This window comes from Parus major, chromosome 4A (assembly GCF_001522545.3).
Source record: "Parus major isolate Abel chromosome 4A, Parus_major1.1, whole genome shotgun sequence".
Taxonomy (NCBI): Eukaryota; Metazoa; Chordata; class Aves; order Passeriformes; family Paridae; genus Parus; species Parus major.
Window position 1 is genome coordinate 10,431,961 of NC_031772.1, and position 27,413 is coordinate 10,459,373.

General features: G+C 37.0%; 1 protein-coding gene and 1 long non-coding RNA gene across 6 annotated transcripts in view; one reads left to right on the forward strand and one right to left on the reverse strand.

Moving 5' to 3' along the window:
- The window catches only part of TENM1 (teneurin transmembrane protein 1), a 313,366-nt gene that overhangs the window by 196,109 nt on the left and 89,844 nt on the right, over positions 1-27,413 (reverse strand). For 4 of the 5 annotated variants that reach the window (XM_015626359.2, XM_015626361.2, XM_015626360.2 and 1 more), the window contains exon 3: positions 17,251-17,511. The exons of the other annotated variant lie outside the window; for it this stretch is intronic. In XM_015626359.2, coding sequence (XP_015481845.1) covers positions 17,251-17,511 — 261 coding nt within the window. The remainder of the gene's footprint in view (positions 1-17,250; positions 17,512-27,413) is intronic. 5 annotated transcript variants of the gene reach the window in all.
- LOC107203858 overlaps positions 8,090-27,413 on the forward strand; it is an 86,732-nt gene continuing 67,408 nt past the window's right edge. The window contains exon 1 of the long non-coding RNA XR_001521388.2: positions 8,090-8,175. This is a non-coding gene — a long non-coding RNA (uncharacterized LOC107203858). The remainder of the gene's footprint in view (positions 8,176-27,413) is intronic.

Genomic DNA, 27,413 nt, shown 5'->3' on the forward strand with positions numbered 1-27,413 from the left:
TGAGCTATTATTAGCACTTGTAAATTAATTCATAATAAAGTAGCAGAACTATGTCTGAAAATGCCAGCAAAATGCTTGAGCTCTAGAACTTCCAGAGCACAGGATCATGTTCTGTTCCTATTCTGGCAACTGGCTCAATGAATGTCGAATCATGCAGCCCTTCCTCAGGTAAAACCCCCTGTTCAAAAAAATATTTTTGCCCAAGGAAACTAGTCAGAATCCAAATAAAAGTACTGCTACTGTTTTAAATAAAACAAATTGTAACTGGGCTTTGCCACCAGTGCTGAGCTGGACTGAGCTGCTCAGATGCCCTGTAATTGTAAACTCAGAGAACACGCTGCTGTTGGAGCTTGCTGCAGTCACATCTGCTCACTGTGCTTTTGAAACAAAACCAGACTGATATATAACTTGAATTCTGGACCTTGTTAAAAAAAATCCTAGGCCAAGGGTCATTGTTTCCTATGCCTTAATGTTGATGGGGCAGTCATGAAGTGTAATGCTCTAATGTGAGATGATAAAATGCCTTTAGTACATTCCTCTGCCTCACTAGATGCAGAAGTCACAAAAGAGTAGCACTCAACTGCAATAGATAATGAAAGGGAAGGCAGTCTTTTCCACATACCAAATGTGTTTGCAAATGTATTTAAAAACACTGCAATAAAGTTAATATACTGTTTTATATTCAAATGTAAGTCAAACTTCTCTGGTTCTCAATGAACAATGGCAACACCTGATTAACATTAGTTCCAAAGCAATTTAACTTTTTCCAGTGGTCTCAAAATAGTCACATTCCAGGCCATGGATAAGAAAATCACTGTTAGTTCTATTCCAAAGAAAGTCTGTAAGGTTTAGATAAACAGAATTCTCCTCAAAATAATTTTTAGTTAAGGATTGCCTCAAACCAGATGCAGGATTTTGCATTTGGTCTTGTCAAATTTCATGAGGTTTGTGCACTCACCTCTCCAACCTATCCAGGTCCCTCTGGATGGCAACATCGCCCACACCCCACAGGTCAGTGTCTCTGGCAGACCTGCTGAGGGTGCCCTAGATCCCACTGTTCATGTCACAACAAAGATGTTAAACTGCACTGGCTCCATTTCTCACCCAAGGAATGTCACTCACTCCTCACTGGCATCCACCTGGGCATTGAGATGTGGACCACAACTCCTTAAGTCCAACCATGCACCCAAGTCATCCTTGTATCAAATCCATGGCTCTCCAGTTTAGAGACAAGGATGTCATGAGAACAATGTCAAATGCTTTGCACAGTTCCACTGTGCACAGGCAGACGATATCAGCTGCTTCTCCCTTATCCACCAACACTATAACCTTGTCATGAAAGGCCACCAAATTTGTCAGCATGATTTGCCCTTAGTGAAGTGATGTTGGCTATCACCAATTACCTCCTTATTTTCCATGTATCTTAGCACAGTTTCCAGGAGGACTTGCTCCCTGATCTTGTCCAGCATCAAAGGTAAACTGACCAGCCTGTAGTTTCCCAGGTCTTCAATTTCCATGTCAAGTATTTAGCAAGACATACAGATAATGCTCAAGAGATATACCACATCCCCAGTTCAAAATTTTCCAGAGGAAGCGAAGCCTGCTTCTAAACAGAGGAGATGAAATATAATTACAGGTGAGATACACTGCACTGACAGACACCTTCCAGATCAGCCACTCAAAATGCAAAGTGGATTAATTACCAATGTCCACCCTAATCAAGAGCTTTAAGAACCGAAATATTAGATCTGTCTGGACCCATCAAAAGACTACAAACCAAATGCCTCCAACTGAGGCAGAAAAGCCAGTGCACTGGAATAGATGAAAAACTTGCTACACCTGAAATCTGAAGTGCAAACCACACAGGAGGAAGCTGTGATTAACACCTTGTCAGGGGAGGCCAGCAATGCAATAGGATAATAAAGGGAAGGTTATAATTTAATCTTGGCACAGTTTGATTAGATGTAGATTTCTTAAATTTCTTTGCATAAATCTTTAATAAACATTTGCTTGTTTGGGTTACCATAGATAAATACCTTGACCTGTATTCTACCAAAAATCCCCTTTATTTAATGGCTAACTGATGATTGTACAAGTCCTGCTGTGATGTGTGGGCATTATTATTTTACAAATTGATCCCACCAGCTCATTCCCAGATGTATCATCTTCAAATTCAATAAGCTTCCTGCATAAACAAGAAATTGAACAGCCTTTGTCTTATTAGTTCATAGAAAATTAATATTTTAATGTTAATTTCTGGGCTTGGGCCAGTTACCAAATGTTTAGGGCAGCTGCTACATCTATAGACAATACACACGAGTGAGAGATAGAAAGATGTACTGGGTTATTTCATTTGACTACTGTGGATGCCAAATGCAAAAAGCAAGCAGGAACACAGAGCCTGTGTGAAACTAAGTCACACAAGCTTCTCTCACTCTGGCCTGAGAAAGTGTAAGAAAGAATCCAAACAATCCTTGGTAAAGGACAACAATCTTTGCAGGTGTTGTTTAGGAAAACAGTCAAGGGGTGGTGTTCCACCTGACCAATAACAGTGATGTGTAAGTTCAATGACCAATGAGAGTTTTACCTCTCGGACTTTCTCGAACCTGTTTCTAAAAGAAGAACTAGAATAATAAACTTTGCTCTCTTGGACAACACAGCTAAGAGAGTTCATGTCGTTACTACCTCGCCCTTCCTAATACAGTGTGACCGACTATGAACTGATAATCACATGCTTGTCATGTCCTCTGTAGTATTTACCCAAATGTATTGGCTGGTTTTAAACAACTGCAGCCACAAAACTTCTACCATTTCGTTTATTGCTTCATACTACTGAAAAACAGACAAGTTGGAAAAATTTAATAGTCAGTAGAAACACAGTAGCTTTACAGAAGCAAAGAGAGAGCCAATGCACCCGTCCAGTCTGATCACCTTCACAGTCAGAACAAGTTTCAACCAGTGACCCTCACATTAACCCTCGTAACACAAGGGCTCCAAGTAATAAGGACTTCGATCCCTTGGCAAATTATTCCCATGTTGAATGACTACACTGTTTAGAAACTGTCTCTGATTTCATATTTAAATTCCTCAGACTGCCACTTACAGCTCCTGAACCAGCACAGCTGAGTCTGTTGTCTGCCAGCAGAGTTCTGCCACTGTTGTGCATGGTGCTCCTGGCGATGACAGCATCACCCACAGGATGTGAGATCTTACAGAGCTCCTCCCTCCCTGCACCCCATACTTGTTTCAATTACCTGAGTAACAACTTAAGACTATCTCTACAGATTCAGGCCTTTTAAAAAAACCTTTCCTTGAAGAAAAAGTCCTAAAGACACAACTGCATTTTGCACTAACTCTGAGATTCTTTGATTTTATACATCCCTGGTGTTGAAATGCTCAGAAGTGACTCACCTGAGAAGTCTTAATGACAGCTGCAATATGTCATAGTTCCCTGACAAGACACATGTACAGATGCAGCCCAAAGTAGCATTTGACTTGTTGGCTCCATTTATCTCATTTACTGGCCCTTAAGGCCCCTTTCAGCATTACTGCTTTCTAAAACAGCTCTTGTTAAATATTTTATATTTGGTTACTATCCCCCACATTGAATTTCATTCAATTTTCTGTGTATCCTTCTGGATCTTTGAAATATTTGGTATTGACTTGTGTGTCAGGGATGATGTTTTAATGTCTGCAGTTTAAATATCAGATAAGAATCACATTTCTGACACATTTAATGACAATTTCTCATAAATATTTTTATGTCCCTAACACTGTGTCATGCTATCATCCCCACATTTCAGGTATTAAAAGCCTAACCAGCAACATTTTAATACTGTAATAAACACCTACAATTTTTATAATTCAAAAATTGAAAATACTAAGTATATTTGGTAATTAATGTTTCAAAACATAGGCAATAAAGGCAACAAGTAACCCTTTTAATGGTCTGTTCCACTTCCCTGTTTCAACTACTGCTACTTCTATGCTACAAAATACTGTGTGGGAAACAAAGGTTTCCATAAATTAAAAATGTAAAAAACAATTATCCTTGACACAATAAAAGTTCCCTCTGCAGAAACTAAACAGTTGTGTGAAGTCTGACCTGATACCACCCAAAAAACAGATAAGAATAATAAATTCCCAGTTAATAACAAAATTCTTTATTGAAGAGCTTTATGCATATTATAGATTTAGAATGAGCCTGTGGAAGATAAGAGATAAAATAATCAATATATATATAAATCTGTATCATTTGGGCTCTTCAGAGGACTGGCTCATGTTTTAACTGTATCTGTATAAAGTGAAGTAACATAAGTCTTGATTTTGATGACAATCTATTAGTGTTCTTCTATTTCAAATAATAACAATTACTGCCTAGAAGCACTGTTTGGGAGATTAGAAAACTGCCAGCTGATACGGTTAACAAAGTTAACTAAATCTTTACTTATATCCTGTCTCTAAGGCAGTGTATTATTCTGATTAGGCTTATTTTTTTCATTTTTTCCTACTATTTCATTAACTGATAAAACTTCATTCCATATACTGAACATAGGTAAGCATTTCTAGTAATACTAGACAACCTGCAAGAAGAGGCAATCTGGTGTAATCAACACAGTGTATTTCCAAATGCTTTAAATTCCACCCAGCAGAATGTGAGTAACTATGGCTTCCTCTATACTTACACTACATTTTGTCATGTTTCAGCTTCTGAAATAACAGCTCAATGAAACCAGGTTTTCTACTTCTTGGAAATTTTCTTTAAGGATAAGTATAAATTTCAGCCACAGTTACCAGTTTATCACAGTACCAGTTTATCACAGAACTGAGGTGACCCAGAAGCAGGCCAGAAGCATGTCTCTAATTAAGTCCCTCACGTTAGCAGAACAAGATACATTCAAGAGAAAAGTCGAGAAACTAATTCAAAGAAATGTTTGCTTTTTGGGATGTTTGCTTTTCTTCTATCTGCACATCGATCAATACATGAAACAGAGAGAAGAAATTCTCTCATCTGAGGAATTTTGTAACATTTTTCAAATTAAGTGAAATTTTGATGTATTAGTTGTCCAAATCAATCCAAATGCCAACAAAAAAATTACAGAGATAAACAAATTCCACATTTTACCTGCTTACCTTTTTAACTTATGTAGCAACAGATTTCAGCACAACCACACACTTGTGAGGTATAAAGATACTGCCAGGCCTCAAACTGTCCAAGCTGCTCCAAGAAGCAGCTGAATTGAGACAGAGCAGGCATGCATTTAGTACCCATCAGTATAAGCAATGCAGCCACTTCCAAACTTGCATCCTGCAAGAGGTTGACATGTACTTTAAAATATCTTTCTCTCTATTTCAGGAGTATTAGAAAGTCCTCTAGTACTCTAGAAATAACTGCTTTGCAAAATTATACGTGTATTTTAAAATTCATTTTCAGGTTTCCACTTCTTCACTTGACTTAAGCTGTTTTTTCAGCTTTATCAGTCCACTGATACTTAGGATTCAAGCCTCAAAATATTACCAAAGACTTTACTAACACTATCACCAAAATATGTTGGTGTTCTCAAAGGACTCAAGGAGTCTTTAAGACAGGCAAGCAACCAGAGAACATTACAGCAGGAAGGAGGGAAAGCAGCAGGATGGAAAGCTTCTGCCATGTATTTTTTGGCTGCCATGCTGTACACTTGAGCTAGACAACTACACTCCAAAGAGTACTCAGTTGCTGTTTTCATTTCTCTTCCATGGGCATCTAAAACTTCAAATTCCATTGTCACATACTGAAAGGGCAGCAACAAGAGGGATACTGGAACAGGAGACTGTGGGTAGGTTTTTGTGATACAGAAAATTTCTGTCAAAGATTATCACTGAAACATGATATGAGCTGGCAAAGCCAACAGTCAAACATCCCCACTTTGTGGACTGCTCTTCCTGCTTCCCAGCTGGCTGAGGGTCTGTTCCCACATTCTGACTCCTAAATTTCCCTTGTGGGAACCCACAGCCTGAGCTCTGCCAGCTGTCCAGAGTCCAGATGCATGGGAACTTTTTTTCATGACTGCAGAAATCTGAAGATTTGGAACAAAATAATCTGAAACCATTTGAAAATGGCAACTCACTGCTATTTCTCTATCCAGAAGCTTCTTGCCGTATGAGTGGCCACAATTCAGTTTCTCAAGAGCTCTTACTGTGCCTGAAAGAGAAACTTAACTGAAACTGCAGGATTTGACTTAGCTTTCTGCAAAACCTGAAGGGACATGCGGGTTTTTTCTTTTTTCCAAACAGAAGGTACTTAATAACTCAATCTAAACTGTTACAGAAGTAATTAATGAACAAATAATTCTACACAGATTAAAGCAAAAACTCAGTTGCTTTAGACTTCACTTATTATAGCTATTTAACATTAATAAGCACTGTTTGAGTTGCAAAGCAATTGCAAATAAATGTGTTTATTTTATTGCATGTACAGCTGTAATGGCTGTTTTTGCCATTATTAGCCACCAAGCAATGTATAAGATATCTAGAAGAAAGCTCAAAAAATTCCACTAGAGTTGGGTGGTGTAGTACAGAAAATACTTTCTATTTGATTTTGTATTAAAAAGAAATTGGATATCACAAGTCTAAAATGGTGATGTCAGAAAGATATTTTCAGAGATATTGCAGAAGACTGCCTTTAGAGAAAAGATGTCAACAAAAAATGAGTGACTGAAATAATGTGGAGTACTTCAGACATGGACAAAAGGTACTAGGGATCAGAAATGAATTATTACACTCTAAAACAATTCAATAAAAATTGAACTGTAGTGCAGTAATCAGAAAATGTATTGGAAAAGAGATAGGTTATAAAAAGAAAAAGGAGCTTTCAAGTACTGTAGGCTATTAGCTACTACTGAGAAATCTGGATTCAAGAGATTATATTTCCAAAAAAATATGCACACAACCAAACATAGATGAATTTGCTGTTCAATAGGTAGTGAACTATAAAAATTAAAAAGATATACTGGAGACAGAATTACAGTCTAAAATAAAAATAATCAATGCAACCATCAATAGGAATTCTGAAATGAAAACTGTACTGGCTGAATACACAACCACACAGGCTTCAGGAAGAATGACTCAATTATGTTTTACCCCACAGGCAAAGACATAAAAGATAGTTGTAGACACATTGAACACATCACAGAAAAGCATTTGGGCAGTGCCCCTTTTCAGAGGCAGAACAGCAATTCTGAAGAGTCAATAATTAGAGATGCCCTGGAAGAAATACATTTAGGCTCTGATGCCTTTGGCAGAGCAGCCCTGGCCCCTGCAGCCACTGTGCCCACCTTCACAAATGCTCACCAGCACATGCTGCTCACAAACACACACAAAATGGGAAGGGAGGCCTTCCTTTTTTCAAAGCAATGGAGAAGCACTGGAACAACTTCTCAGCTGGGAGAGAGAAAGGCTGAGGATTTTTGAAAAAGGCACAAAATGTTAAGTCTCATTTCTAGTCACATATGCTTCCTTATAAATATATATCACTATCATCTTCCTTATAAAAGGAAATTATGTAATATTCTGGAAGACTTTTCGGCCTCAACAAAAATTTACAAGTACATAAAAATAAATTTGGAGATTTTCCCTTCATCAGGAGCTTTATCGCTTTACAGCAAATGTTCCAACCCCATCTGTGATCAGCAGCATAACCTAAACCTTTCCATGGTAATCAAAAGGTGCAAACATCCACAAGTTGTTTTGTCATAAAGAAAATAACCAAGAAGTCTCTAGTGCTGAGCTGTAAATCTTGCATCGCTCATCAGGTTCCACTGACAGTGCACAGCTCACAAGCAGCTCTCTTACACAACAATTCAAAGAGATTCAAGTAAGATTCATTTCAAGCAAATTACATCAGATACTTTCTGATTGTGTAACTGGAGGTATGTTTATACCAAAATATGAAGAAAAACATTAATTCCAGGCATGTATTATGACCCCACCACTTCTGCCAAAGAAAAATATTTGCTCTAAAAGACCTTAGTGTGATTGGGCAATAAAAAAGTTTGCTGTCTCAAAAGTACTGTTTGGAGAAAAATTAATCAAACAGGAAAACCCATGGTGTTACTTGACACTGATGTTGAACAAAGCAATGAGAAGGCCGGCAAGTCTGAACAACGTTTACTGTGACTTTGGTATATATAAAAGGTATGTATCAATTCATTATATACATTTACTCAAAAATAATTGTAAGCAGAGAGAAAAAAGTTTAAAAGCTACATTGAAAGATGAGAGTAAAACTCTTTAAATTAAATGGGAGGGAGGAGTGCTATGAATCATAACACAATACACAGTCTAGAAATACCTTTTGTCCCTTTGTTACATGCTCTTGAGATCTTTTAACAAGGTTTCCAGCAAAAAAGCTGAACAACCCTAACCTGATGTCCTAGGCCATCCTCACAGGTATTTCCTCCCAAATAGATATCTTTTAGGATATGTGGTTTCATGGAATCAAAGACCATCCCCAGCTCCCTTTCTGGATCACCCAAGGCAAAGGAATGTGGTTCCTTTACAAATCTCTATGCTGCCAGAACAGCTCCTGGCCAGCAGCTCTTGATCAGGAGCTGACATGCAGTGCTCAGCTGAAAGTCAGTGCTGGGGACATGGTAAAAAAATGTACAATCTACAGATCATCTGGGGTAGAAATTTAAGACTAAGAAAAAAAACACTGGCAATATAATTAGTCATCAGAATATGTGAATCTGATTAAAATATTACTCAAAAACATCTGTTAGGGAAAAGAAGCAGCCTGCAGGAATTATTCAGTGCTCCTGAACCAATATTCTAGAAGAGCTAATTGTACACATTTCCTCTTATGCTCATGTTACAAAGTGTAAAGTGAGGGCATAGAGCTAGATAAGATTTAATAAAGAAAATTAATATAGAAAATGCTGAATTTTACTTTGTAAGCCCTTCATATAAAAGCAAGTTGAAAACAAGCAGCATTCAAAACTGCTTTATTCTGAAAAATGAACTCAAATTTCATATAAAACTCATTCCTAACCTATTCTCTATTGCAGAAATTAGAAATAGGCTAATACATTTAGTTTAGCTTTCACTTTTAGAAGAATACGAAGACTGCAGCCATAGGAAGCAGTCATTATGTTTCTTCTACATGAAAGCTATTTGCTATTATTAATACTCCCCTTTTGTAAGATGGGGATATGGTAATATTGGTAACCCTGAATAATGCAGATGTATGCTGATCTTCATCTTACTTCCAAGCCCAAGAGGAAATGACATACTAACAAATTTGAAAATGTAAGAAAATACTTCCTCATGTAATTTAACACACAATGAATTAATGGGTAAAAATAAAAAAAAAATATTGGAAAGGAAGAATGAACAACCTTTCTTATCCACAGAACAATAAATTCTTAGCTCTCACATAATCAAGAAAATATAGTATTTAGATTACACCTTGCTAGACCCTTTTGCTAGACAAATACTTGCTAGTATTTGTCACTTCTGTGTCCATCCTGTACTCATTTGCTAGATACCTTTTTATTTCACTTATGGTATTACAGCTTGGGAAAGTCAGAAGGAGGCCATGAAGATGCTCAGAGAGTTGGAGCTAAAGAGACAGGCTTGGGCTAGAGAAGAGAAGGTTCTGTGGAGATCTCAGAGCACCTCCCAGAACCTAAAAGGGCTACAAGACAGATGGAAAGGGACTTTTGACAAGGGCATAGAATGAAAGGACAAGAGTGAATGGCTTTAAATTGATAGAGGCTGGGTTTAGAGGAAATAATAGGGAATTATTTCCCTGTAAAGGTGGAGAAGCCCCACAGGGGCTTCTGAGGCTTCTGACACAGAGAAGCTGTGGCTGCCCCATCCTGGAGGTGTCCAAGGCCAGGCTGGATGGGGCTTGGAGTAACCTGGCATAGCTGAAGGTGTCCCTGCCCATGGCATGAGTGGAACAAGATGATCTTCAAGGTTACCTCCATTCCAAACCATTCTGTGATGTGGCAGCTGTAAAGCATTTTGCTATGGGGATGGAAAGCTCTAGTTCCCTTTGTATTTAAAACCATTCTGGCTGACAGGGTAAGGAACCAAATGGAAGTAACCTGATCTCATTTATCTAGCAGCCTTAACTGTAATTTTCCATGATCAGAGTTCACAAGTTTTCCCTTAGCCTTATTTCGCACTAATGATATTCAACTTGCAGCTTTAACAAGAACATCCGAAACTGTGATGAAAAACAGGTTCCAACTGGTAGAAACATCAATAACTTAAGACATAAAAGGAAAATTGGTTGTCTTTCAAATTAAACTAAATAATTCCAAAGGACATACATATAAAATACGACTATAGGTTGTTTCTGTAGATCACATTGCTGATCTTCTAAAACATGTTAAAATTTAACCAAAATAGATGAGAAGCAAAAAGTACTGTAAACTTAATAAAACAACATAAATAAAACATCAGGATAGACATGCTGACTGTTTAGAATGAAATTGTTCCCAGTAACACACTTGTCCAGAGATGTCCTCCTGTAGAATTCACAGTAAATGCTTAACAAGAGAAAAAGTATTTTGTTCAGTATTTGCCTGGTCTCATAAAGATTGTGAAATTAAAATTCAGACAATCCTTACACTTCTGCACTGCAGCATCCTGACAGAAAGCAGACATTTATCTGTCTATCCCATCTCAGTTTTCACCCCTGTGGCAGACTAGAGAAACCGAGGTCCCAAGAACTGCAGAATCACTGCAATATATTTTTGCACTGTAAAATATTTCTGGAGAAAATTTTCCTTTGCATTCATATCCAGAATAGTGAGAAAATAAAAAGAATTTAAATGAAAGAAGGAGTGATAATTTATATTGCTGCTGGCTCCTTAAGACACATCCACCAAACTTCCTGCATCACATGGCAGGAAAGCCAAGAGATTTTTTTTCTGAGCTTTAATGACAATTTACTGATTTCTGGAATAAAAATTAGACCTGACTCTTCTCCTCAAGCTTTCCTTCATCTCCTCCTTCACAGCCATGAAAGAAAAAAAAAATCTGCAGGGATAAAAATGACACAACCTTGTGCAAATGCACTGATAATTTTTACTATGCTGTGGGCAAAGGTCATTTAGATTCTGGAACACAGAAAGTATTTCTTCTCAATTCTAAACACTGGTCCATTATCTTTAATGTAAGATACTAAATACTGATATCTGTCTTTAAATTAGTGTTCATTGTGCTTAAAAGACAACCACAAAAAAGGGAATGTTTTAATACTGTGTACTGATTTTAATAGACCACATTGTAAAGATTTAAACAGCAGACATGCAGATGCAATGCCCCTGGTAGTCAGAAAAAGCAATAAAGATGGCAATTTTGAAAGGCAAAATTTGCCCCGCAATACTGACAAAAAAGTCATTAGCTGAATTTCCATACATAAACAATGTCATAAATGGCTTAAATACTGAGGGCACAAGCTCAAGACTTGCATGATATTGCAGCTGAGGTGATGCTGCAGTACTTACAGAAGCATCTCACACTTACCCAAAGCAATTCAGATAACTTACATGCTACCTTTGAGACAGTAACACTTCCAAAGGAACCACTCTAAGGTCAACAAAAGCATCTTACATTCTTAACAACTCCAGCAGAGCAGTTACTATGTCAGTGAATATGCCAATGCTCCCCAAAAGGCACTGCTATGTTACTGCTGGGGTTCACATGCTTCTTTTCACACCAAGCAGCCTTCTTTGAAATAACAGCAGAAGAAACCAACATAAACACCACCTAAAAACTAGAAGATCAAAAAAACTTCACAACAAAAGCAACAGAGGTCTTTTATTAAGGGAAGATAAGTGGCCCTTTTCTGTCAAATACCTGAAAGTATCATAAATCAAATACCTGACAAGCTATAGTAAAATACGGAAGTTGAAGTAATTTCACCATGGGGGCTTTTGCATTTTATTGATGAGGTTGCCTTAATCTATTACGTGCCTTAAATGATCTGATAGGCAGGAGTGTACAAACAGAATGCAATCCATACCACAACAAAAAGGCAAAATAAAGCATACAACAAAGAGAAAAATATTAAATGAAACAGAGGGAATGGGATTAAGACCAATATTTACCTTTATATTTTCAAGGCTACTTACACATATTTAACCTAATGGGTCTACTTGCAAATTAGTAATTCCATTTCGTAATTGCACTACTGTAAATAGAGAGTGCCAGGACAGGAGCTAATGGATATGCTTCAGCCATCATTATTAAAAACACAAACCTGCATAAAGAGGCAGCCACATGCCCACTTCTCAGAGCATTGTTATTGTAATTTAGCTGTTAGTAATAATTTCCTGGAGAAATGAGAAAGCCAGAGATCAGCTTAATGCCTGACTTGTTTACAAAACAACAGTAAATCACAGCAACATCAATTGCAATTTTGTCACTTTCTTACATTAAATACATGACTTTTATGAAGAGCCAAATTCAAGCCTAACTTAAACAGGTGTGAATTCACGGTAGGTCTACTGACACACACCATGCATTAAATCAAAGCCCAGTCCTTAGCTAAATGCTCCCCATGTCTGCATAACTACAGTATTCCAAAAGCTGTGCTTCTCATAGAGCATCAACCATTCTAGTATTTCCTTTACTAATTAAGTACCTTCATCCCTTTAACAGACACTTTTAAGATACTGAATATGAAGTGCAAAGAACTAAGGTGACTTGTCCAGAACTCACCCATCTGTCCATTAATCAAAATGAAAAATCCCCAGAGATTTAGGGACAGTCAAAAGCGCCGTTAAATGGATCACTGCTCCCAGGCTATAAAACAAATACTTAGATGAATCACACAAGAATAATCTTACATGTTTCAAGCTCATTAAACTCAGCTTTGATCAGTAACCTACTAAATTCTCTACTACATCCACTTATTAATATATGGCTAATATTATTATCCCATCTTTGCAGTCTGCTGTTTAAAATGTTTGTTATTGTTAGAAGTATTGTTTCAAATAGAATCTGATACCATACACTAACATTAAGAAAGAATTTTCCAACAATTTATGTGGGTGGGCAAAAAGGAAAAAAATTATTTTTCCACAACTGTATTTTTCCCCTTTTTGCTTTGTTTTTGAAAAGACAAGTATGTTATTAAAAAATGTCCCCTGACCAGATCTCACAAGCGATCTAATGTTACATTGCATGACCAGTGCTATTTCAGCCTGTACTAACACCCTAATTTCTTGCCTACGAATCTCAAAGAAGTCATTGTGAACGACAGCTAATACCCAGTTGTCATAAAATAATTCAGCCAAAGAAATTGAGCAGGAATCTGGATCAAAGACAAGACTGCATTTCACAGTACACTCCAGCACTGGGAATCCTGTAATCTCCTACTGGTTGTCACTGTGGCGTAGAGAAAGAGTAACTAATTGCATAAAAACATGTAGATGTCAGGAATGAGCCAAACAAGTCAGACTTAAAACCATGTCAAAGCAATATGACAAAATAAAAAAGGTCAAAAATTGTGTTATTGCAGGAATGGCTGAAGTTCCGTACTAGCTCTCAGCTGAATTGTAGCAGCTAAAAGTAAAATAGTTGATGGCTGTGCAGATGTGCCAAATGTGGCTCAAAAACAGATTATGGCATGGCATAAATACACTTGAGGTCAAATTGCTCACGTCACAGCTGCATAGACATCCTGTAAAGGAAAACATAAGAACTGAAGGAACTACAATGAGGGAGGTTATATAGACACAAAATGAACTGTGGGCTGCTCTTTAGTACACTACCTAGGGTGGGAGGCAGATCTGTGTCAAGATATGAAATTTTCGGGATATACCTGGAGTTTACCCTTTCTGCAGATCAGGTTTGTATATTCTTCTTGACCACATACCCCAGAAAAATAAACAAAGAAATAAATATATTTGCCAGCTCAGTAATCTGGCAGATGAAAGCAAGCACTGAACTTGATGTTCTAACATGCTGCAGTGACAGACACCACTGTACAAGGGAACTGAGGGTAAGTGCAGTCTTCAATGGAATAAAGGAACTATTTCAGATATGGTTATTCTGTGGTGTTGCTGTCTGAAATTTACATTCACATACTGACTGCTGAGTAACACTGTTTAAATTGAGCTATTTATACTATACCAGAGATAAGCAATGATCCCCAAGAAACTGGTCATTCATTTTGTGCAGTCAATGTATGTTTTGCTTACCCTCAGGCAAAGCTGAAGGCAGTCTGTGCACTAATAGGCTATTATTAGTTGCCATTAACTTGACAACACTAAATGGGAATGCTGGTTTCATACAATCTGTTCAATGCTGCCAAAACAACGAGTGTGTTTTAACAGTGATTACCACAGAGGTGGTGTGTCTATGAAGGAAAACAGTCCTCATATTCTCAAACTGGGCTACCCAGAATAAATAGAGAAGTATATATGCTGTGCCAGGGAACTTCAATCTAGATCTCAGAATGAACAGGAGAATGTCAAGAAGTAGCTAAAAAAGAAGAAAATTTTTCAAAGTATATTAGCTTCCAATCAATGCCATGAAAGCACATCTACTGGAGTGCACACACCATTAATTGTTCCAGTGTTACCACAAAAAGACCTATTCTGCATTTGTAGCAAAACTGTGCTCATAGAGGAAGAAAAAAAAATTAACCCAAACCCAAAACCCTACTGACCCTTTTAAAATATGGACAACAACGTTTTCTCAAATCATGCAACAACTCTACCTTTCTCATTAATTTTACTTCAGCTCCAAATAGCTGCATCAACACACCATTTTGTCAATCCCTTGAAATCCAGAATTGCTAAATATTTTACAGCAATCAGAAAGTATCATGGAAACTAATATTTCATGTACTTCCAGCAACACATCTTATGCACTCTCCCATTTCACACCAGAGTAGTTACTGGTGGGTGCAAAAACCCCACATTTCCATGGCAGAAACTGACATGGAGAAATGCAGCATTTGTGTCTCTCTGATAAAGCCCCTGGCACAAAGGACTGCAAAGAAACAGGAAGATGTGCCATCTATGACATAATTCAAATAGAGATTTATGAACTTCTGTATTCAGAGAGTGCTCTGTTGCTGAGTGCCTACCCAGATGAAAAACGCACTGCCCTCTGGAGTAGGAATCCTGGCTATGAACTTACCTGTGAAATAACAAATAATATAAACAAATATAGCTTGAACTGTGGTGTTCAAATTTATGCAGACATTAGCTTTCAAGACTGCAATTATTATAATGATTCAACACCACAGGAAGCACTGTTTAGTTGGCCCTGCTTGGAGACATCAAAACAGTTCAAGTGAACTTGTGCTCTGTTTCTCACTCTTCCAACTTGGTCTTGCCCTTGCTTTCCTCTCCCATCTATTTAGTTAAAATTGGTATTCAAGCACCTCAAGCATGAATCTCTGATTTAAAAACTGTTATAAGGCTTACAAGAAATGAAATATTAAAGCCACATGCAAAAAGACTATCTACAGCAGTTTAAATTGATTAAAAACATTCTCAGAGACAAACCTTTAGAAGAAACCATTCTTTGGTGGGGAAGCACAATGAATATGTGTCCCTATCTTAACAACACTTAACCCATGGTTCTTGCAACATCTGTGCAAGATGATGAAGATGCACTATTTATAGTAATTTTCATCTACAGAAGATTACTTATTTAGTGGTACATGTACGACTAAGCAAAATATCATCAACACCCAGCTGCATCACTGCACTCCAGACTGAAATACAGAACTCTGTTATGTGCTTAATTTGCTTTCAATACTTCTGCTTCCCAGCAGCTTACAAGAGAAATATGTATTTCTTAGTCTAAATGGCACAAGTATGCACATTCCTTCCATGCAGCATTCCCTTTCAACCACTTCCAGAGCTAAGGGGTGACCAATGCCAGGCAGACCAGATTCAATTCCTTCAGCCACCATCTATAACCCAATGTCTTAGGAAAACACAAACATGCAGCGTCCCTCAAGCCGAAACAAAACTTCCCTGTGCAACAAACACTTTACAGAGGATGGATCCCACAGAAGCAGGAAGCTGGAAGACAGGCAGCCATTGCACAGTGGAAATGGGATTCCAGCAACACAATAAAATGTGATAGCACAGGATGCTTAATTCTCAAAGGAATATTTAATTAGAAACAAGCTATACACTAATATCTATTTTTTAACCTCAAGTAGATAATGTAATGTCTTTGAACCTATATTGGACATTATTGTTGGTATTGGGAGACGTCCAGGTGAAATTATATAATTATGAGCTTCATCTTTGATAAATTCAAACATGTAAATACAGAAATGCCATCTATAACTGAAACCTCTTTCAGTAATATTAACCTTATGACTACAGAGGCACTAAAATATGTCATTGTCAACAACAAAGTGTCAATATTTAATGACATCTAGACCTGCCATAACATGCAGCTAATAAACACAGAAATTAAAATATCAGCTAAGCTTGTTGATCTTAAGCATGATAAATTTGTTTACTTACTATACTTTGTAAGGAAACAGAGTAGCTTTTAATCAATTTTAATGCAGAGATTAAAAAATATTAATTCCCCACGTTATTTATTGAATAGACGTTTTTCCCTTCTGTGACACACTAAATTGTAAGAAGAGCAAACATATACAAAAATCCTGAATGAGAATGAATATTTAGAAAACACACGTACACAAAAAACAAATCCATGCCCACAAGCCCACTCTCCATATGCAGAGAAATACAGAACTGAGATACAACAAAGACCTGTTCAGTCTGTCCTACTGATAAAGGCATGTCTTCAGTTGTAGCGTAAGATTACAGGTAAATAGAGAATTTAGGACTCCAGGTTGTCTTTTTCAAGTCACCTGGCTGAAGAGCCTTAAAGCTATGCCCAGATGCCACAGGAACAACTGTATGCAAAATGTGATATAAATGCACATATATAGATTTACTTTAGAACCTAATTCATAGGCCACCAAATTAAAATGTTAAATGTCTTATGACATAAAAATGAAGAATGTGGGAAAGTTAATTTGTCTCTAGAGAAACGATGTCTTAACAAAATCACTGTTTCATTTTTTTGTCTTATTTTCTAAATTATAAATACACCTTATATACAATACAGGGATCTAGGAATGAAGGGGAAAAAAAGAAACGAATCAAAACAGAAAAATGAAAGAAAAAAGGAAAATAAGAGAAGCAGAAAAAGAAAGTTTTGAAAAAATTACTACTGAGTACATTAGATGCATTTCTTTATTACCATTCTCCCCATCAGACTTCCTTTCATGGTCAGTGTCAGTGAGGGACAATGCTGAGTTTGCCCGGCTTGACAAGCAGGAGCTGTGTTCCGATTTGATCCCCCTCATCCACATCCTCAGGGCGACGTCCGGGGATGCGCCACCTTCTGTTTCCGTGTCCACATCCGAGCCCACCTCCAGCGGGTAGCTGTGCTCAGCTACCCCATGTAAGTCAGTTTGATAGCCAGAGCACAGGATATGGGGAGTCTCGCAGAATTCCACGTCTGGAAAAAACAAAAGTTCAGAAAAAAATGTAGCAGTGAAAAGCAACATAACTTTGCTTTTCTTTTGGGAAATCTGTTTTGAGAATTAACACTGTTCACACTATGAGAAGACTTTTTTTGGTTAGTGACTTACTCTGCTATCTAATCTACTCTAAGTACAATACAACTAGAAGAACATACAGTAAAATATATAGTGCTGCACTGTAATTGTGCCTTTTTATCTGATAGAAATATGTATTATAGCTCAAACGTACACACCCACACACTGATAGTTGCACATCAATTTACAACGGAAGTGAGCATCTGCAAACACAGATACTTTCTCACGTTTTGCCAGGAAGGCAGCAGCTCTAAATTAAACTCAGTATGTTTTCATCCTAGGGGAAGTGTAGCAAATTTGCCAATATGGATTTTACAAAATGATATTTAAAATATTTGGTTTATCATGGAAGACAAAGAAGGATACTTACCATTGGCTTGCTCTTTGAGAGTGCTGTCCTTGCATATTCACACCAGTGGGTTTAGGTTCTCCAGTGCTGGTGGCCTACTGGAACTTCCTAGAAGAGCAGTAACTACTAGGACTGTACAAGGGCCATCTCATGACACCAAACCATCTGAGATTTGAGAGTTGTACAGTGCTACAAGTTATTCTTACTGAACACTGCAGCTGCTGGGCAGTAGAAATCCAAGGACAAACAGAAGGTGGACAGGACCCATAATGTGAATATGCAGAGGAAACAATCTCGAAGAACTACAGGTAAGTAACACACATCAACAAACTGCAACTTCCTTTGAGGTAGCCTCTGCATATTCTCACTTGTGAGAATCCAATTACAAATACAACTCACAGGGACTGTGACAGGGAGTTCTAATTAAATAAGGATTATAGAACTTCACTCCCTAACTGAACATCAGACCTGGGATGCCATCTTGAGAGACTAAATACAATATCAAATATGAATACAGTATTTCAGTTTCTAGAAAAGAAACACTAGAGTCATTGATCAAGACTGAGGACAAATACTCTCTTCTACTAGTCATCCTAACTAAAGCTTTAATTTGCCAAACTAATCCACCTACCAGCTAGTGAGAGGAATGATTCTGATTTTAAGCACTCTTTCTGAAATTAAAAAAAGCCCTAGTATTTTCTTGAAAGTATCAACCAAAACCTACAAACCAAATGCCAAAATATAAATTGAACTGCCTGAGGAAATTGTAAGTCATCTGTCTCTATATATCTTTCTTTGGCCATCCAAAAATTCCTGAAGGTCTTGGCTGTAGTCTTGGCTTTGAGCTCAGGGAACAGAAACCTCATTTGTGGAGGGCAAGGGAAGAAGGTGGGCAGCAAACAGAAAAGCGTGGCCACAGCCTCACTTTCCTACAGGAGTCACAGAAGGTCACCTTGTCTTGCCTGGAGCTGCTGCACTGGGTGTCCCATCCCAGCAGCACCAGTCACCACTGCTCCTGCTCCTTTTGGACACATGTGGGGATCATCCCAAGGGCTCCATCACTACTCTGATCTTTCCCTCTTCTTCACAGGAGGAGGATGTGATCTCAGCCCTATCCTCGAGAAGGTGAGATGTGCCTTCAGGAGCCCTGTCCTCCAAGTCTCTCATAAATGCACTGAGGCTGACTCCAAGGTTAGGTGGAGATGGCTAAGAGAATACTATTCCAATACATTTGGAAGCAGTTGCATAGGGAATATTTGGCATTTAAACTCTGTCCACCTTACAATTTCAAGGTGTGATTTCAAGAAACATCATCTGATCCTTCTTCCCCGTCAAAATAGATCTTTGCTTATTTTCACCATGTGAGGAACTTCCCCATAATTAAAAATCTTCCCATAACTTGAAGAATCACCTCAGCTGATGACAGGTCCTCAGGGTGCAAGGATGCAGGCATTTTTTTTTACATGGCTGTCCCTTCAGGCAGATGTCTGCCATTAGCAGCCTGGGGCCCATGTTCTTCCTGTTTGTATTTGCATATGCCAAGGGGAAAATTCATCCCAGAAATCCCACAAAATGCTAATTAGGTTACACATTTTTAAGAAGGACAGAATTTACCCTTCAGTCTATATGTTAATTCCTTTTTTATTTTTTTATTTTTTTGTGGCAAGAGAATTTTTATATTATAACTCATGTTCAACTCAAGTTTGACACAATCTATTGCCTTAATAGTCTATTTCTTAAGTATACAAGCCTTTTCAGGATTTTAACTCCCACTGGATGCATTCTCTGAAAAGCTTTTACAATGGCAGAAGTGGCTGCTGTTAAGTCTGCATAGCTAACCTTTTTACCTAAAATACTACATATTTCCACAAGGAGATAAAGTTCAAGTAGATTTATGATAGATTCAGTATACCACAAAGACATAGTCACAAGAGAAATGAGAGAACATTAATACAAAATTCAAGTTTTTGCATGAACAGAGAGAGAAAAAAACTGGCAGTTATGAAGATGATGAGAGGATTTTTTTAACTCTTGACCCTCATGGTGCCAACTGTAACACAATCATTAAAAAAACAAGTACTTTATCTCACATTGATACTAATTTAGTTTTACAAAAAGTAATGCATGAAGAAATATAAGAAATCTAATGTCTAAGAAAAGGAAAGAAGGCTTTTTTAAAAAAAAATTAAATCAGCATTTTAATTAACCCCTTTCTTTCTACATCTAAATACAATTTTTTATTTTAAGAAAAATAAAATTCCTCAGAGATAAGCAGTTAAAGAGAAGTTGGACAGTGGTGCCTCTGCTATTTAAGGTTGATATGAGAGCTGGGCAGCTGACCTGGCAGTTCTAGCACAGCTCCAGTTTTGCTCACTAACAGAGCTACTGAAAACTCCAGGCAACTCATGAAGGGCTTTTTTATTATGCCATCAATTTAGCCAGCATTACAGTTAAAAACCTATAGTTAGGATTATCATGAAGATACAAAACACTTATCCCAGTGCATCATCAGGACTATTTCTTTGTCCACTGTATGGTCAGGAGTAATTCTGTGCCAGCTACTCTTTCTGCAACTCTTAGTTTTTCTGGCACAGGTTAAAAAAAAAAACAAAAAAAAAACAAAAAAAAAACCCTAGTGAAAGACCATGGAGGCCCTTCTCTCCAGCCCATAAATTCTGCAAACTTGGACTTGCAGGACTTGTGGAATCTCCTCAATGTTGCCATTTTCCAAGAATTTTGCTAATTTCTACCAACTAACCAGGAATATAAATAAGTATTTATTTCCATAAATAAATATTCAGAACAGAGAAAAAATAACCCAAAAACAAAGAAGATAGAAGAAATATAAAATGAGTGTAAAAATAGTGATGGGCATGAAGAACCTTCCTTTCCAGTTTTCCTATTCACTTAAGAAATTATTATTTTGTATAAATAACAAAATTATAAATAATCATTTAAATTACTTAATTGACCTATGTGATCAACTAGAGAAAGAGCTTACAGAAAAATATAATTTATTTATAAACTCGAATAGTTTGACATCTTGCAATTAGGTGCCTTTTATGAACTCCACCATATAATTAAGCAATTGCAATTTATTGATTTTAAAAGTCTTTAAACATCACTGATTCACAAATTAATTTTATTCTTGATTCTTGGTATGAGTTGGTTCTTCTGAGGATGCACTGTGCTCAAACACACACAAAATCAATTCTCTGGATGAAAAAATACAAATTGCTCTTTCTGCAAATATAAAATTTTAAAAGAGACTAAATAGCTCAAAGTCAAGGAGAAAATATGAGTGCTGGAATTTCAAATCCATGATCTGTATCTGGCCTGGTGTCTTCTTTCAGACTGGAGGGTTTTTGAGAACACTGGAAATATCAGAGTCTGGGGAAGAGAACAAGGAAGGAACTCCAGAAAGGCAAATAACACACATTAACCTGAAAAGTGTCATGTTTATAGCTTATATCTGAGGGAATATATTGGGAATGCAAGGGAAAAATATCCCAAAAATGCACTTTTGTTTATGGGTTGGAATTTTAGTGTTACACCACAACTTGGTGTATATTTTTTCACACTGAACTTACTCCAGTGCTTTAATCTGCAGTGTATTTTATGTGCTACTAAACAAGCAGAATGGCAGAGCAGCTACTCATGGTATAAGAGACTCACAGACATTGGGAGGGAGGGAAGGAGTGAGGAAGAAATGTAAATAAAAAAAAAAAAAAACAAACCTGAAGTTTGCCTTCATTTTTGGAAGCAATATATATGCATTCTCCTAAATGAGAAATTTTGAGGGCTATTGAGCACTTTGCTAAATTTCATGTGTTCAACAGCCCTTAAAATTTCTCATTTTTCACCTGAGGACTGTGGTTTACTGGCTGGTTGCTGGACTTGAGAATTAAATGTGCAGAGATCTTAAGCTGCTTTATAAAGGCATTCATGAAACACAACCTGCTACATACATTTTTTTAATGCTTTTGTGTATATGCTTTTTGTTTAGTCAAAGATCTTACTTGTTTCCATGTTGAAAGCATACCACATCTTTTCTAGAACAATACAATTCAAAGACATTAAGCTCCAGTAACTGTCCATACAAAGGTCATTGAAGAAGCAGCCAAAAATCAATTAATTTTCAAAACCACATTACACTGAATATTAATTTGTTTTAGAAATCTCATGTTTATCACTAATTGCATTATTGCTACAGTCTGGAACCATTTCTCAGGTGCATATATTTTAGTAAATAAAAACTGATATACATATTGCACATAAATAACCATATAAAATACACCATTTGAATTTTTATACATCTATAGCAAGTGCATTGTATTGCACATTTTATTTTGCTGTATTTCAACTTTTCCTTGCATTCTCTTATTTATGGAGCTCACTTTCTTACATTAACCTTCAGTTACCAGCAGAGATGATAGAAAGTTCAAAAATATCAGTAATAACAATTAAAGGAGGAATAAAGGAGGAATCAGAGTTTGTTACAACAATAAGGAGTGAAATTTGCAGGTTAGGCAGCTAAGGGATTAGGAAAGGAGGCTGCCCTTTCAGGAAACTCTTTGGCTTGTGAAACCTACAAAGAAAAAGTCTTTATTCTTCGGGTACTTCCCTAGAGTACCAGAGGATGAGGTTTCCACTCATGCCAAATATCTTCCTAGTATCTTCTTCAGACTAATTCTACAAGTTTTAAAGAAAGAGCACAGAAGTAGACTGAATCTCTTAAATTATTCTCCTGGAGTCCTCAGATATTAATTTTTATTTTTACTACTGTTGAAATCAACATAAATATGGAATTTTTGCACAGAAATCATCTTGACCCTATGGGGACATAGATGAACTTTGTTTGTCCCCAAAAGCAGCATATTCTATTGGAGATCACTTGAAATTTTTAATGTTAGAGATTTTGTTTTTCAAGAGTTTCTCAACTAACAAGATGCCAGAGGAGGCATCTTTGGAGCTACAGCGTGGATGCAGCAGGTCTCATTTTAATTTAGGAAGCAACACTCTCCGTACAGTATTGGTTAGAAATTTAATCCTTGAAATTCAAATACATCTGAATTATTACTGGCTACGGCCTTTACTACTCCATAATGTGGCTTTATGAGGTAAAATACTTCCATTCACAGGATTCTGTTAAATAGAAATTTCTACTGCAGGTACTCATAAATATCTCTTCTTTAATGAATTTTAAAGTTATAAAACCATAGCAAATACCAGGAATTAGCATTTAACCTAAATTTCAGATAAAGGAAACCAGCTTATTCTCAAATAATGACCACACTAACTCTACCCTACTAAAGACAAGAGGGTAAAAATACAATTATCACAGATGAGAAAGAACCTCAATATCATTTGTGACGATAAATTGAATTCTTTTAGTATTACAGATGAACTAGAGTCTGGAAAAGCTTGTCTTACAATAGATTCACTTATAATTTAATTCTCCATATGCAAAAATCTGTTAAAAAGTTAAGGATTTTAAAGAAAAAATATTTTCTGTTTCTAAAAGCTCTATCATAAGAGAAAAACATTCCAACACCAGAATTCAACAACAACAATAGAATAACTAGGCTGGAAGAGACCTTCAAGATCATTGAGTCCAGTTTTCTTTCAAGTATTTTAAAAGCTCCTTGGCTTTAAAATAATTTTTCTATTACAAGTTTTGTCATTTCCATTTGTGTTTGAGGGAAGCAATAGATAATGAATCCCGTCTTCTTGTGATTAAATTTTCAAAATTAAACCTAGCCATAACTAAGACTTTCATGAAGGGCACTAGAACTATGAATCAAACTATGTCAAGCAGATTAACTAACTTTTCCTTTTGAAAGAGTTTCACATGAACAAATAGTCTTCCTCAAGATTAAGCAGCATGTGAAGGAGGTGGGTACTTTACTGCTACCTCTAGTCCAGTCCAGCACTCACAATCCTCAACAGGCAAAGCTGATGTTGTGATTCTATCTCGTTTTCAAGTCTGTATAGCACTTTGGACACAAAGGCTGACAAAACAGAGTGCAGAGTACCAACATTCTTCAAAGTGAAATTACCCTCAGATTGTTGCTCTGTCCCTACAAACTTGAATTCAACTCTGCCATGCTTTTCTGGTAATAATTTCTGAAAGCAGTTAAAATTAAAACAAAATCCCTTTCATTCAAACCTCAGTTTTAGAAGTCTGTGACACCTAAGCATGACAGGTAACACTTCCTAAAACAAGAAAGAGACAAATATAAGAAAATTATGTCTATCAACAGTTTTGATTCGGGTTTATAAAATACATTTAAAATACACAGTTTATATCTCAAAATACTGAAATTTCTTAGTTTTTAAAATTGCAGTCAAACCAGTAACTTTAGATACATGAGCACCAAAATCTTTTTAAAATAAAAGATGTGCAAAGCAGGTATCTTTATAAATTTCACTGATACAGTTTTAGAAGGCTACGCATGCAAAAATCCAGAAGTCTAAACTGAATTTTAATTTTCAGGGCTGTAAATCCAGCAGTTAATTCTATGCAGCCAGTGGGCCAGGGTAGCACTTAGGCTTTAGGTCATTGTGACTGTCTCAGAGTAAGCATCTGGGAAGTGCATAACTTTGTAATAGTGGAAAGACTTTTAGAGAGCTGCTATCAACATTGATTTACCAGAAATCTTCTCCTTTACCGTTGAGACATTCAGCAGACCTGAGGCACTCAGATCACAGACAAAGCTCAAAAAGAATCATCAGAGTAGCTCAGCTCCTCACCTTAACTTTCACCAGCAACTACAAAGCTCTAATATAATTTTAAAGTAGCTTAAGAGAGTATCAAGGGTACTGCTAGCCATCTTCCTTTGAAGTGACATGAATGGAAGGCAGAGAGCAAACGGAGCCAGGCTGGAGTAGAAGAAGGAGGTTTTGATCCCCTTGTGCCAGTTTCAGTGAGTGATCAGTGAATGAGTCAATTCAGCACAAGGGACCAAAAGGCTTCAGCATGACTGCACTGACCAAGTCCCATTTCTTCACATTCCAATTAACTGTTAAAAATGCTGAAAATTAGGAAAAAGTATTTGCAAGGGAGAAGGTATAACCAAGAGGTCTAAGCACGTAGAGGCAAAATCCCTTAAAGGAAGAGATGCCTGACACCAGCAACACCTTGTGTAGCGGGAATGGGAAGCAGGGAACAGCATTTGTGCACAAGAGCACAAGAAGCAGTAGCTGCTGCCATCCCAGAAGCAAGTAGAACAGGAGCAGCACCCTGCCCTGGGGGCAATGACTGCTGGCCAGACTACCAGACTATGAAGCATTTTAAAACTATCTCTTAGGTGAGGCTTTCAAAAGACACTGGGTTATGCCCCAAAAATAAAATCAAAAATCTAGCTTTGTTTTGTGATTTTGAAAATCCAATCCATGAATCAATTTTTCACTGTTGAAATATTCCATTTTCCCCATAAATTTACTAACGGCTTTTTAATGTTTTTCCACTAGAAAAAATACTGAAATCAGACTGCAAGACGCCCCGTAATGAAACTTGGGGCAACTAAACAGTTTGATTCTGACTTATGTTTGATTAAGGGTGCAGGTATGTGCACTTCTTTTTCCTTTTTTTTTCTAGATTATGCAAAAATTTACATGTGGGGGCATGAATTTAATAAATTGACATCTACTATGAAAGCAGTGTATTTTTTAATTTAAATTTAACTGCTAAGAAACATTCAGACAAACAAATTCACCCTTCAGATTAATCTTGGAAGACGAAAGAGAAAGCATGAGCATGTGCACAAGCTCCTCAGCACTTCCATTCACATCCAATTACATCCTGCTGTCAATCTGACATCAGTGAGAACACATGGAAGACAACTTGGCATGTCTGTTCCATTTGATCAGCCGACTGGGGACACAGCTTGTCAGTCAAACAGCCCCTCTTCCCCCCAGATCTCTTGAGGGTTTTGTCATCAAATGTTCCATCTGATCAAGAGATGGGAGAGTTAACTGCCTTCACATAATTCTGACCACTTCTGCTTTCTCCTGTCCTCAAGTGTTCGGTTTAGCAAAGAAATTTTAATAACAGCAGTTCAAACCAAAAGGTCAGCTCTGCTGCAGGTTAATATTAGAACAATTGAATGAAAATCTTTGGGTTTGCATATGGTATTTTTACATGTACAATCACAATAACTTTTTTCAACTGTTTAACTAATTTTTTTACAAGATCTTTATTAGATTTTCTGGTATTCCCTGACATTTGTTGTTCTACACTGTATTTCTAAAGGCAATTATGTTTGTTATAAAGACTACTACATTCTGTATCTGCAACTGCAAACCACAAAATTGTTGGGGCTTATATCACCAAAATGCATCAAATAAATTCAGCTGAAAGTGGTGGCACCATTCCAGTGGTGCATCCCCAGAAAATAATTTGGGGGTAATGTTGCATCACTATGACATCACACAACATCATTATCAATTGAGTTAAATAAATACATCTTAAAACATATGCTATCCTAAAATGCATATCATGACTACCAAGATGAAAATTTGATACATTTTTGTCAGCATAATAAAGTTCTCAAGCATATAATATGGTATCTGCAAGATTTTCCATCTCAAGATTTGATATAGAGCACCCAAAGAGGGAAGTGCCACCATCATTCCAGTGCTACACCAAAGGGCTTTAAGTATCAAATTCAAAAGACTTCTGTACATTGTCATGAAGTTTAAACAAGTGTGAGATCCCATAATCTGGCATCAAAACTTAGCCCAACTTTGGGAACACAGCCACAACATGATGAAATGACTCCAGTATCACTAGGAGCACTTAACTGCAGTTTTTACAGCTCTAGCCTTCTTTAGTTTCCCTGCCCTTTCTTAATGAGAGCTGTAATTGTTTTAAAATACTAAATCACTCCTTTAGACCTGTGGCATTCATTTTAGCAGCTATTCTAGCCTCTGACTTTGAAACCTCCAGCCTGAGATTTAACCACCATGCTTTAATCTGTCACAAAGACACAGCCATATAATTGATATGGGAAATGACAAGTCACTGACTGACACTGAAATAGTTTTCTCTGATTCCTCGATGCTGACAATTAGCAGGCAGGCACCTACTCTTTCTAACGCTAATCAGAGGTAGTGCTGGGTATCTACAACTAAAACCAAATCCCCTTCATCTTCATATAAATAGATACAAATATATTGCAAATGTGTAGAAAAACAGCTGGGAGGCTGACTACCTAACATGAGAGAGCTCGAAGTTGTTACCAACTTTGTTAGATAAATCCTGAAAAAGGAAATCAGAAAATGAAATAATTTGTATCTTAACAGATTGAAAGCCAAGGAAGAACTGCCTACAGTATTACACTGTCCATAAAATCTGCTTCTAAAGTTTTCCAGCATCTGCCTTCCAGTCATTTATTTGTGGAACAGAAGCTGCACACTGGTGTCTTTCTTCATAGCTAACATACCTTGGGT